Raw genomic sequence first — 12,057 nt, 5'->3', positions numbered from 1 at the left:
AGAGAGAGAGAGAGAAATCACTTAACAGTGGGGATACGTGGGCCAGGCCAGTGGGGATACGTGTCACCTGTCCATTCAGGTGAAGGTCATTGTGCTTCCTCTGGTCCCACTTAAGGCCCAAGATTATCCCATTCTCCCCAGCAGGTATTATAATAGCTTCATTACAGTGGAATAATGAAGTCATTATAAGAGTGTTGGAAGACCTAGGATTGTCAGGCTGAGGCACGTGGAAGGAGACATAATGTAGCAACAGAGCCCCAGTTAAGGGGAGTGGGGGCTAACCAGCTTTGATGTCAAAGCCCATAGGGCCTCTTGCAATTCTGACCCAGAAAAGCGCAGGTCTAACGGGCAGCACTGAACCTGACAGAGGGGCTGGCCCAGAGCCCGCTAATTAGCGGCGTAGCGAGCGTGCGAATGCCAAGGGCCCATCCTGCTCGATAACAGGCTTCTCATATTCCCAATCCATCCCATCGCCATCATTGTGCTCTCCAGTCCAGTCACGTAAAAAACCCACCCTTATCTCTCTTAAAGAACTCTCCCAGAGTTTCATATTTACATATTAACATTTTCTGGTTCCTCCTCCCCCCCCCCCATTTTCCTTTTTCCCAGAACCATATGGAAATCATCTGCCGGGAAAACAGTCTCTCTTATCTAGGAATGTTGTGGAATGTGAAACCGGTCCGGGTCACAGATCCGTCCGTCCACCGAGCCTAGCACCTCCCACTTTAAACTTCTTTCCACTTTGCAAAGTGACCCTCTCCGCTGCCACATCAAAGAATTGAAACAGCGCGCAGACGGGCCCTGCGTTCCCATCAGGCCTCCTGCTAGACGGGCGCAAATAGCTGTAATAGCTCCCTCCCGTCATGTGAGCTGATATCTGCCTCAGCCTCTGGGCCCCCAACCCGCCATTGGGAAGAACAATGCTCAAACTCAGCAGGCGGGGCGGGGTAATGCGTTCAGGTAATGGGTTCATTGCCTTAAAAAAAGCTCATATGCCACTGCTTTGGATGTTGGGTTTGTCCTTTCTGTCAACCTCAAATACTCCATTTCATACACAAAGAGCACACCCTGAAGCCTCTGCAGTCTTCACTGCCCCATTGTGCCTGTAGAGATGTGCTGACATGGTTTCATAGACTGACTTTTCACCACCTTCATCGATCGGGTAATTTGTCACCGAACACACCATCTGCACCAGACGTAATAATGATTTCGGTTGTATAAAATTACATGTTATAGAAAATGGTACAGTGGGACATGAATTGTTTATAGTCGCAAGAAAATAATGGATTGCTGAAGATTTTTTTTCACTGTTGTGGATATGCAACTCCACACCCGCCGGCACCAATCCAAATGGTGTAAAGTCCCAGACATGTACTCTCCGAAAAAAAGGGTCCTTTGGCTTGTCTACATAGGGGAACTCTTAAGTGCATTACGGAATCCTCTATGGTATGTCTGGAAAGTGTGTATGCTCCCAGATTGAACCATTTCAGCCAACAAAGAACAAGATAGTGTTCCTCAATGTAGACACACACATATACATACACACACACACACACACACATTTTACATTTTATTTTGGATGATTTAAAGAGATTCCAACTTGGCAGATTCCTGTAAACACAGTTCCAAACAGTTAAGCAGCAATTGCCGAAGATTAAAAGCTTAGTAAGCTATCAGTTTTCAAAGAGTAGACAGGATGTCTTCATTGCTTGAGGTGAAAATGAAAGGAGATGTTCAAAGATTTTTGGGACTGGGGATGAGGGGGAGTTTAAAGGCTTTCATTACAGGGAGCAGGCAAACAGAGGCAAGAATCTTCCTACATCGGCACAATTACGTCAGCTCTCCCACGCAATCCACCTTCTCCGCTCCATGCCCTCTCTCCACAGGGGTGCCCCATGTGTCTCTTATGGGCCCCCTCCTGTTTTCTCTCAATACTTGCTCACTGGGTCCTCTCCCTGCTTCCCATGGTTCCTCCAGTCATTTCTAAGCAGTGATGATGCTGTTAATCCCAGCTCTTTTATTTTTACCCTGCTTTGTTTCTCAGGTTTCCTCTCAGATTTCAGCATGTCTCTTCCTGGACGTGTTCCCACCACCTTAAACGTAACCCCATGAAATTTGACCTGTTATTTCTTTTCACTCCTCCATGCCCCCTCTGTTGACCTCTGTCGCTGTCTCTCTGGAGTCCATCCCTCTCTCGTCTTCCATTTCTGCAAGAAACTATGTCACTTTGGACCCTTCCTTTTCCATTTTTCCTCACCCCTTCTTTTATAAATGTGTGTCTGCTTCCTATTTATCTTTTTAGTTGCATGTTTCACTCTGAACAATAATATGGCATTTTTTAAGCTGGCTTTACTCACTTTGATCACTACTGTTCTCGGCTAGCCTTTGTTCTTATGATCTATATTCCTTTGAAGCAGCACAGAATTCTGCTGCTCGGTGTGCTCTGTTCTGTCTTTCTCTCTCTCTCTCTCCCTCATGTTCCTCTTTGGGTATGATCTCTCTCCACTGCAATTTTTTTCTGCACGCCTTCGCATGGAACCCCCCCTCCCCCCGGCAACTATGCTGCACATGGTCACCTGACTTCTCCTCCTCCTCCTCCTACATCTTCGCTCTGTCATTTCTTCCTCTCGCCCTCCCCTCCCCTGGCACTGTGCACTTACTGTTCCCCTGCTTGTCGGTTTCAATCTTTGCTTCTTTACTCTTTCTGCCCCCCCTGCCCCCAGCAGCAGGAGGGAGAGCCTGTGCAGATGCTCACACCTTTACTCCGTGTCCCCTACCTGCAGTGCTCTTCTCTGCTCTGTCCGCCCTCGTACGGTCTTCATTTCGCTTTGCTCTGGTGTCTTTCCAATAAGCCCATTAGCCCAACAATTCCTTGATGTTTTTTTAAATGTTTCAACTATTATACGTTTTAAAAAAAAAAGATTTATAGTAATTACAGTAATTACTATTTTAACATATTTATGTTTGACAGCATTGTTCAAGTGTAATTTTCTTGTCCATTTTTAAAACAGACTGCATCTGTTATTGCAATATCACATGCATAGCAAGTCACGGAAGATGAAGGCACCAGCTAAATGAAATGGACGTACAAAACTAAAGCTGATTTTGTGTCTTTAAAGTTCTCCTTCTCGTGATGAAAGATGGCGCATTAAAAATGCAGTCCTGTGTCCTTACACAATAATTTATACATGCCAATGTTTCATAAGAGGCAAACATCCATATTCCCTTGCCAAGTACACTGTAGATTGAACGCGGCATAAATTACCAAATTACACAGCGGAGGCTTTAAAAGGAGCCCCCCCCCCCCCCCGCCCCTCCCCCGCCCCTCCCCTGCCCCCTCGCCCTCCCCCTCGCTCCTCACCCCCCCGCTTTGTGCTGCTGAAGACGGTGTGAGATAAAGGGGGCTTCAGCAGACATTTGCGGTCTCGCTGCACGGCGCATCTAGACATGTGTTCCACATGTCAGCACGCTGGTTCCCTGCTCATTATCGCCCGGCTGCCCGAACAGCAAACACACATTTTTGAAACCCCCCCCCTCCCCTCCCTTCCCCTCCCCTCCACCCTCGGCGTCCAGGCAAATGAGCTCTGGCGGTTTGCGGAGATGGCGGCACACAGACCCTTTGATAGGGCTCGGGAGGCGCCGTTGCATAAGGGCTGCATGGCCGTGCCGCGATCCGCTCCACCAGGCTCTGCACGAGGGGCACCTGGTTTCTGGAGCCTGGAAGCTCCTCTGCTTTTCAGACCTCTCCTCTGGGGCACAATGCTACGCTTAATGAGTGTCATACGCTCGTAAAAGTCATTTTATAATGCGAATACGAGAACGTGCGTGAATCTCGACACCCACCTGCTCACGCCTATGTGCTTTCGTTCACAGGAGATCAACTGCTTTGAGTGCTTAGTTTTAACTGCTAAACATTATCTGCACTGAACGTTTTTCAGTAAAGAAGAGGCTAAAAATTCAAATGTTTCGGGCTACTGCCTTAATCAGTGAAATGATGCTACATGCCGATGGCAACTTTCTATACCCAAACACATCACTGCAGGTTTATGGGTTGATTAGATGGGAATAGCCAATCAGAGACTGGTAAGCTTTTAACAAGTACTTGACTCATGGTGGTGAATTCTTTACAACTTATTTAAGCTCTTTTGAACTTAAAACGCTTCATAGATTCATCAGGTACATCATGCTCTCTTCATGTTAAAGTTTCAGAAACCCTAGCACAACCGCACCCCTCCTACCTCCTACGCGCGTCACTTGCACGTGTGGTAAGAGCTGCAAAGTTGTCCCGCAGCACCTGAGCCTCCTCCTGCCCCAGTCGGCCACGCCCCGTTAACCGCAGGTTGCCGGGGGTGATGAGCGGCGGATCATAGAGTCGCTCACGGCCGTTTACACGCAGGCGGAGAGCGGCCTGCTGGGAAACGGCAGCCCTCACTGCACTCGAGCAACACCATGGCCGCGCTCGCTCGCAGGTAGCGGAGACACTGGCCTACAGTCAATCAACAGACTGCAAATACACTCAAGTGTTTGTTTCAGGTTTTCTCTGCAGAGATTCAGTCAGACAGTCGGACTTCATTTAGGAGATCGCTGAACTGGCCAAACTGTTTGCAGAGAAAACATTTACAGTACATTTAATTATAAGACAAAGTTTAGGACAAGAGTGGATTGAATGCAGGGCATTGAGATGAGAAAATGCCATTGGGGAATGGTGGGAGCTCTTCGGAAGAGAGAACACTCCTGATTATGAAGAGGGAAACTGTGGGCACCAGAGGTATGAGGCGTGTCAAAAGCCAATGGAAAAAGAGGGTGTGGAGGGCAAGATACCAAGTATCGAGCTGGTGCTGGTGTCACGCATGGAACTATGGGAGGGCCACCCGTTCCTCTGCATAAATATTAAGATAACGCCCTCCCACTCCTGTCTCGGGAAATCAAGATCCACAACCGCGCATGTTGGCAGCCTCCACCCTGACATTCTTGGCAGTGATTGTCTGAATAATTCAGTATCCCTGGGACACACTGTTGGAGCATGGGATGAAATTATCTACAGTGACATTCAGTGGGCACGGCAGGGTCTGGGGGAGGGGGCGGGGGGGGGGGCGGTATGTGCAGGGATGTGGGGATGTACTAGGAGGCCCATGAGCTCCACGTATCTGTTTACCAGGCAGGTGAGGTGAGGTATGCCGGGGGTGGCGAGACTACAGCCCAGCGTACGTGCAGGACGCCATGGGGGCAGCCATGGGGGCAGCCATCAGGAGCGGGACGGGGAGCCGTAGCTGCCCTCCCTAACGCACAGAGGAACCTTTGTCTCCCCTCCGCAGAAATCGGTACATCTCAGATTCCGTCGAGTATATTATTTATAGAACGCAGGGTGCCTCTCTCTCACTCCCTTTCTCACTCGCTCTCTCTTTCTCTCTCTCTCGCTCCCTTCCTCACTCACTCTCTCTTTCCCTCTCTCTCTCCCCTGCCCATTTGCAGTGAAAGATTGACCCGAAAAACTCAAGGCCTCCCCTTTCCAACAGAGCCGGTTCTGAGATGTCGACCAACGCAGCTGTCTTATTTTTAACCTCTCGAAGTCTAACCCCACTAAACCTCATTCGCCACTTCCGTAAAAAAAAAACCCCAAAACATCGCTGCAAGCAATTAAATGTTGAAACAAAGAGTGAAAAATGAACAACAGAGCAGCTGTTTACAGAGCGGGGAAGAAGAGAAGGGCTTTACCGGAGAGATGAGTCTATCTGATTAACACAGTCCCACTGAGCCCCCATGGGGAGGCAGGTTGAGGGGATTAGGTGGGGGGGTGTGGAGGGGGGGGGGGGGGTGAAGGAATTCCTCCGTGGCTCGCACGGGCGGGACAAGTCCCATCTTGATTGACGGGCCCGTTGGCCGCTGACAGTGAGGAAACACGGTGACTTAAATCGCAGATAAGCGTGGAGTCAAGTTTACACATCGCAGCCCCTTCTGTGCACGCTCGCACTCGGCGAAAGGGCGTCGGGTTCTTAAGCTGCCCCGCCCCACTCCTCTTTCATCTGCTCCTCAGCACCGCGCTCATCAGCTGCATGAACCCCTCTCTGCGCGTCGTCTCTGCGGGTTCTCCTCACACAAAGCAGAACGCAGTCTCAGCTGACCTTCGCAGTTAAAACACAGGGCGATTAAAACCAAATATAATACTCATCAGCTTGAATTCAAATGAGTTTCATCACTTAACAGATAAAAAGATGCCAATTAGTCAACCTCTACCCTACTGTGATATTAAATCCCAACCGTGGCAGATGAAAGTAAAGTGGAGTCGCTTGATAGCGGTTTCTTCTCCTTCTACTGGCGTGGACTGTGATATGACTGTGAGAACACTGGGCGTACTTCGACTCGTATTCAAAACAAGGTGACCGTTTACGTTCAGGGTGATTCACACAATGCCATGACGACAGCCGAGCAGATTGCGTGAGGTCGTCATGTGCGCTGAGACACGTAGATAAGGGCGGCTTCGATGGCCTTTTGCAGCTCTGCTTCCTCAACAACAATAGCTGACCAGGGTCCATTGAGCTGAGTCTCAGATAGGAGAACCGGGCCGCCGCCCTCCCCACCGCCGGCTCTCCCACACTGATCACCTGATCCTGAGAAAGTGCTGACCGCGCGGCACGCTATTTTCACACACCCTGGAAGCCGGGCTTTGAAAACGAATCCCTCCCAGGCGGCCGAGCAGCGCAAACGAACCCCTCCCAGGCGAGCGAGCAGCGCAAACGAATCCCTCCCAGGCGAGCGAGCAGCGCAAACGAATCCAGAACGCAGTCCGTAAAGCATCCGTGTTTTTCGGCGCGCCGGTTCGAAACGAGCTTTAAGTGCGTAGCTTCATCACGCGCTCGAAGCGGGAGCATCATCATCCCTTTCCCTAATAGCACCCCATTCCGGAGAACAGGTGAAAAGCCTTTCATCTGAAAAGAATAACAGCCACCGGCAAAAACAAGCACACCCAAAAGTAAAAAAGCATTATTTCAAATTATTCTGATGACACAACGCACAATTTCGGTGAGCAATCTGAGGAAAATCACCAGCTGAGGGAAGCTAAAGCAATCAAACAGAAAATTCATTTTTATTACAGGGTGTTCACTCTGTACTGCCATGAGAAACAGTGGGGTGGGAACCATGGGTGAGTGGGTGGGGGTGGGGGGGGGGTGGGGGGGGTGGGGGGGGGTGGCGGGGGTTTTTGGGCTTATTCTGGGTGCTGACTAAATAAAGCTTTGCCCTGCAGGAGATTCATTTTGTTGACCAGCTCTCCAAATAGAATAGCGAATCTACAACATACTGTACTTCTTTTCTTATTATTGCAATATGTTTATTACCATTGATAATGAACAGATTATGGTTGTTCACACTTCCTAATTGAAGTTATGTCTTTGTGTAAACCATCTGTCACCACTTGTCAGCATTAGTAAAGCTTTATCCTTTGAGGTTTTGCCATGAGGCCATATCTGAATTAGTCGGTTTCTGCACTGCATTAAGGACACTCCGCCAGCATCCTCAGCACCATGACACACATGTATGCACGTGAGAAGAGGAGAGAGGGCCTACAATTCTGTGATGAACTACTCTTCCACTGCAACTCTAAAGCACCATAAGAGCATTACCAACCAACCTCAATAAATAAAATAAATATGAAGCTAGCGACTCTCAGGAGTCTTGATCTTTCTCCCCAGCCTCTCACGGTGCCATGTCTCTCTCTCAGCAGCAGGGTTTGCGCTCTCTTCCAGACCGGAGGTTTCCAGGGGTTTGCTCGTGCCAGGGGCAGAGGGATGTGTTAGCCTTTCTAATTTCCCGTGCCCGTAACGGGCGTCGGCGAGCCGTGTTTGTTCTGCGGCCGGCTCCCCAGAACCCCTGCCGGGCGAGGGCTACCACCGAATCAGAGAAACAAACAGAGCAGAGAGGCCTGGTTTCCACCGCTCAGCCAGGGGACCGGGAGCGAGGTCACTACAGCGGCGGCGCCATTATGGTCCCTCAGCGCGTTCACATGCACGCTAATGCTCCCTTCTTACTCCGATCACGGCAATAATCTGATTACTGAAACGGTCGTGTAAGCAACTTTAACTGACTGCCTTTATGGGCGTATTGGTCACAATCGGTGTATTCAAAACCTAATTAAGACACCTGGATTTCTGCCCAATCTTTTGATTTTTGGTGCATCATGTAGATGTCTTTCAGCTTTGTTAAACTGCATGTCAGGCAGAAGTCAAAGATGAAAACGAGCATAGCTGCCATGTACATCGTTTCCGTTGAGCGTATGTCGATAATGGAAAGAATAATGTAAATCAGGGCTATCGGACTACACATCCACGGGTATGCAATATTCTACAGTAAATGCTGGCATAAATTGTTTACTCCCAATAATTGGGGTATTGATGTACATGTAAACACAGCCATTCTCTCTCTAAAACGCTAAAGACAAACACGTGTTGATTCTCATAATCATTTTATTGCCTGTTTCAACAATCAAAGAAACCTCCAAGTCTGCCTCAGTGGAAGAAAGAGGATAGAACAGATGCTCCTGACACTTTATGGGTAAAAGGACTACCAAGCACTTATACTAAACTGGCATGAACATTACAATGAAGAGTTCTTAGTTGGAAGGGACAATACTGTTTTTTCTAACTGGCTGGGGGAACAGTGGTAGTGCTTGTATTTCTACTTACGAGAAGAACAAATAGAAAAAAAAAATCCCAAACCCACTATTTGAACTTAGAGCAAAAGAAAGTTTTTTTTTTATTACGTGATGGCTAAACTTTTTGGGGGAGCACCAAAAGTTTCAGTGAAAAGGCAGCAGGAATTCAGTCAGGAGCTCAGGCAAAGTAATCTTCAAACTATCTACTCAAGTTTACAACGCACAAAATGGCCGAAACTGGCTGAGAGAAGATCCAATCAAAATATTTCATTTTTGAGATGCAGGAGGGGGCGTGGCCTTACCTTGGCAGGTCCTCTCATTGGTCAACAGCTTGTAGCCCTTCTTGCAGCTGCACTCGAAGCTGCCCACCGTGTTCCGGCACACATGGTCACACCCCCCGTTGTTCAGGCGACACTCGTCGATGTCTGCAGGAGAAGGGGGCGGGGTCACACAGTGACGGGTTTTGCCATTAGCAGGCAATGCACACATTCATTTACAGAGAGACAGAAAGAGGGAGAGAGAGAGGAAGCGAGATGGACAGAAAGAAACAGACAGACACACAGACACACAGACACACAGACAGACAGACAGACAGACAGATTGCAGGGTTTTTGTCACAGTTCAGTTTGTCCTGCAGGGGTTTGGTGGGCTTGTGGCCAGGGCAGGGTATTATTTGCAGGCAGAGAGCGCGCATGGTTCTGGAGATGAAGACTGCTAATGGTTCCACCGAGGGGATAAATAACTGCTGTGCCCTGATCCTCCGGAATAATGACTCAGCACATCCCGTGTGCAAGATGGGCCCCATTCATAATGAAGTCCATTCCCGAAAGAGCAAGGGCACCTCCCCAAATAAATAATGACCAAAGGAAGGGTCGACATGCATTTCTAATAAATAATAAATATATACATCAAAAAAAAATATATATAGTTGCTTATATACAGTTACATTTTGCAATGCAGGTATTTCACATAAAATATCTTCTGAAAAGTGTTAAAGCAGAGATATTTTATTACTGGTTGAGCTGGGGGATAGGGTTATAGGTGTAATGAGGTGCAGAGAGTGCAGAAGAAGGTCCTCTTGTGGGCCAGGATCGATAACAGGCGGGGTTTTAATGAGTGGGGAGAGCGTTTAATGCCGAGAGCTCACTCACCACTTACAAAGTGCAGCGCGGCCCAGAGCAGCCCTGCGAGTTTTCATCTGAACGAGCTCGCTGTAGGTCTCCCTGACCTTGGAGCCGATCCAGCAGAGTGTGAGGTCAGCAGCCCCTTTGTACAGTCCGATATGTCAGCGGCTAATAGAGCCCGGCAAATTTCAGCCTCCTGAATGTCAGTATTTTATTTTTTTACCTATTTTCTGTGAGAGTATGTGATGCTATTTGCAGTTGATTACATGCAGCCCAGCCTGAAAACTAGGTAAGAACACGTGGAAATTAAGTGCTTTTGCTACTACCCCCATGCATCGCTCCTTATTGATTATTGAGCACCATGTTTTAGTCCAGTGGTTCCAAACCTCGCCTCAGGGACCCCCAGCCGGATCCTGGTATTGACGTGCTTCACCTCAACCACATCTGATACGGTTAATCAAGCCCGTAGATAACCAGGGCTTAGATGTTAGGCATAGCTGAATTAGGTCTCAGGTAAGATATATACACAGTGTAGCTGAATCAGGGCTAAGATACGAGACACAGCTGAATCAGGGCTTAGACATGAGATACAGCTGAATCAGGGCTTAGACACGAGATACAGCTGAATCAGGGTTTAGACACGAGATACAGCTGAATCAGGGCTTAGACACGAGATACAGCTGAATCAGGGCTTAGACATGAGATACAGCTGAATCAGGGCTTAGACATGAGATACAGCTGAATCAGGGCTTAGATATGAGACACAGCTGAATCAGGGCTTAGATATGAGACACAGCTGAATCAGGGCTTAGACATGAGATACAGCTGAATCAGGGCTTAGATATGAGACACAGCTGAATCAGGGTTTACAGTAGATATAAGGCACTGCGCTGCACCATAGGGGGTCTGTCTGCCCTGTTGCTGTGCCAGGGAAGGGAAGGAAACCTCTGAGTAATTCAGCAGCACTGAGAGGGGCCAGGGGGCAGCACTGAGAGGGGCCGGAGAGCGGGACGGGGGCCGGCGGGACGGGGGCCGGCGCACGCGGGCGGATGAAAGCAGATCCACAGACCCGCCGATCAAAGCGGGCTCCGTGGCGCCGGTGGGCAAAGCGGCCGACCGGAAGGTTCCGAGGTGCCCGCCCACAGCCTGGCACTCGGAGGGGCAGGGAGACGAAACGATTCCAGACGGAGGCGGAGCAGCCGAGAGCGTTTCTCAAAATAATCAGATGAGCTAGGCTTAAACCTCACCACTCCAGGCCCTTCATTGTGTAAATACCCCTCCCGTACGGAAATACACAATTGGGCTCTCTCTCTCTCTCTGTCTCTTTTTGTTTTCCTTCTCTTTTATCAGCATTAGCCAATCAATATATCATCCATTTGAGGCTTTGATCAGATTATGTTCATAGCAGATTTGGCCATGTTTGTGATTAAGCTTGAATCACCAATGTAAATGAGGCATTGGTCTCGAGGGGGTGCATCATCTGTTTAAAATGAACGCATCAAATATTTAATAAAATAATACGTTCCTCTCGGCACACCCACCCACCTACCAGAGCTCGACCGCCCTCGGCGGGTCCCTGCGTTCTCATGCTAGCGCTGTCTGAAGTTGTTTTCCTTTGTTTCCGTTCAAACAGAACTAATAAAACCCAATGTTCTTTTATCATTGTTGTTAGCGTAACGCTGTGAGCGCTCGAGGGGAAGCCGGTCTCCCAGCCCTGCCACCGCGACTCAGCAGCCCAACGCTTCCTCCCGCAGTAACTCTCTCTCTTGCTCTCTCTCTCTCCCCTCCTTTTCCCTCCACCCCCATCTGCGTTCCTCACCATTTTCTTCCCACACTCTCAAAAAAAAAAAAAACTCAATGTAATTAGGTACTTAGGTAAATCGCCAATTTATTCCTCTTTCTGCACACAAATTCAGCGGGTCTTCATCACCCGTGAAAAAGGCTATAAAAAGAAAAAAAATCTTGCCTGAAAACATTTTTTGTGACACCATTTTTTGATGCCAGTATAATTTTAAATGCATTTGATGAGAGCAAAAGAGAGAACTTGTTATTTTAGAGATATTTTGACCCCTTGAAGAATAGGTTTCTTTTCATTTTCTTTCAGAATCCTGTTAGTGTTCTAGAAGCACTGCTGTCAGTTACCAGTAGTTGCCATTGTTACATCAGCATTAGAATGTTCAGTTAAGAACATTTTAATCACATGATTGTGATCTTACACCATAAAGGGTTAATAATCTGAAACAACACATTCTTTCCCTTTCCCTCCTCCTTTTTCCCCTTCCTCTT

General features: G+C 48.3%; 1 protein-coding gene across 3 annotated transcripts in view; it reads right to left on the bottom strand.

Moving 5' to 3' along the window:
* The window catches only part of scube3 (signal peptide, CUB domain, EGF-like 3), a 127,352-nt gene that overhangs the window by 44,525 nt on the left and 70,770 nt on the right, over positions 1–12,057 (bottom strand). For all 3 annotated transcript variants that reach the window (XM_035382260.1, XM_035382258.1, XM_035382259.1), the window contains one exon: positions 8,950–9,072. In XM_035382260.1, coding sequence (XP_035238151.1) covers positions 8,950–9,072 — 123 coding nt within the window. The remainder of the gene's footprint in view (positions 1–8,949; positions 9,073–12,057) is intronic.

This window comes from Anguilla anguilla, chromosome 11, assembly GCF_013347855.1.
Source record: "Anguilla anguilla isolate fAngAng1 chromosome 11, fAngAng1.pri, whole genome shotgun sequence".
In the NCBI taxonomy this organism is placed as follows: domain Eukaryota; kingdom Metazoa; phylum Chordata; class Actinopteri; order Anguilliformes; family Anguillidae; genus Anguilla; species Anguilla anguilla.
Note: the sequence above shows the minus strand (reverse complement) of the source record. Positions and strands in the feature narration are given on the sequence as shown.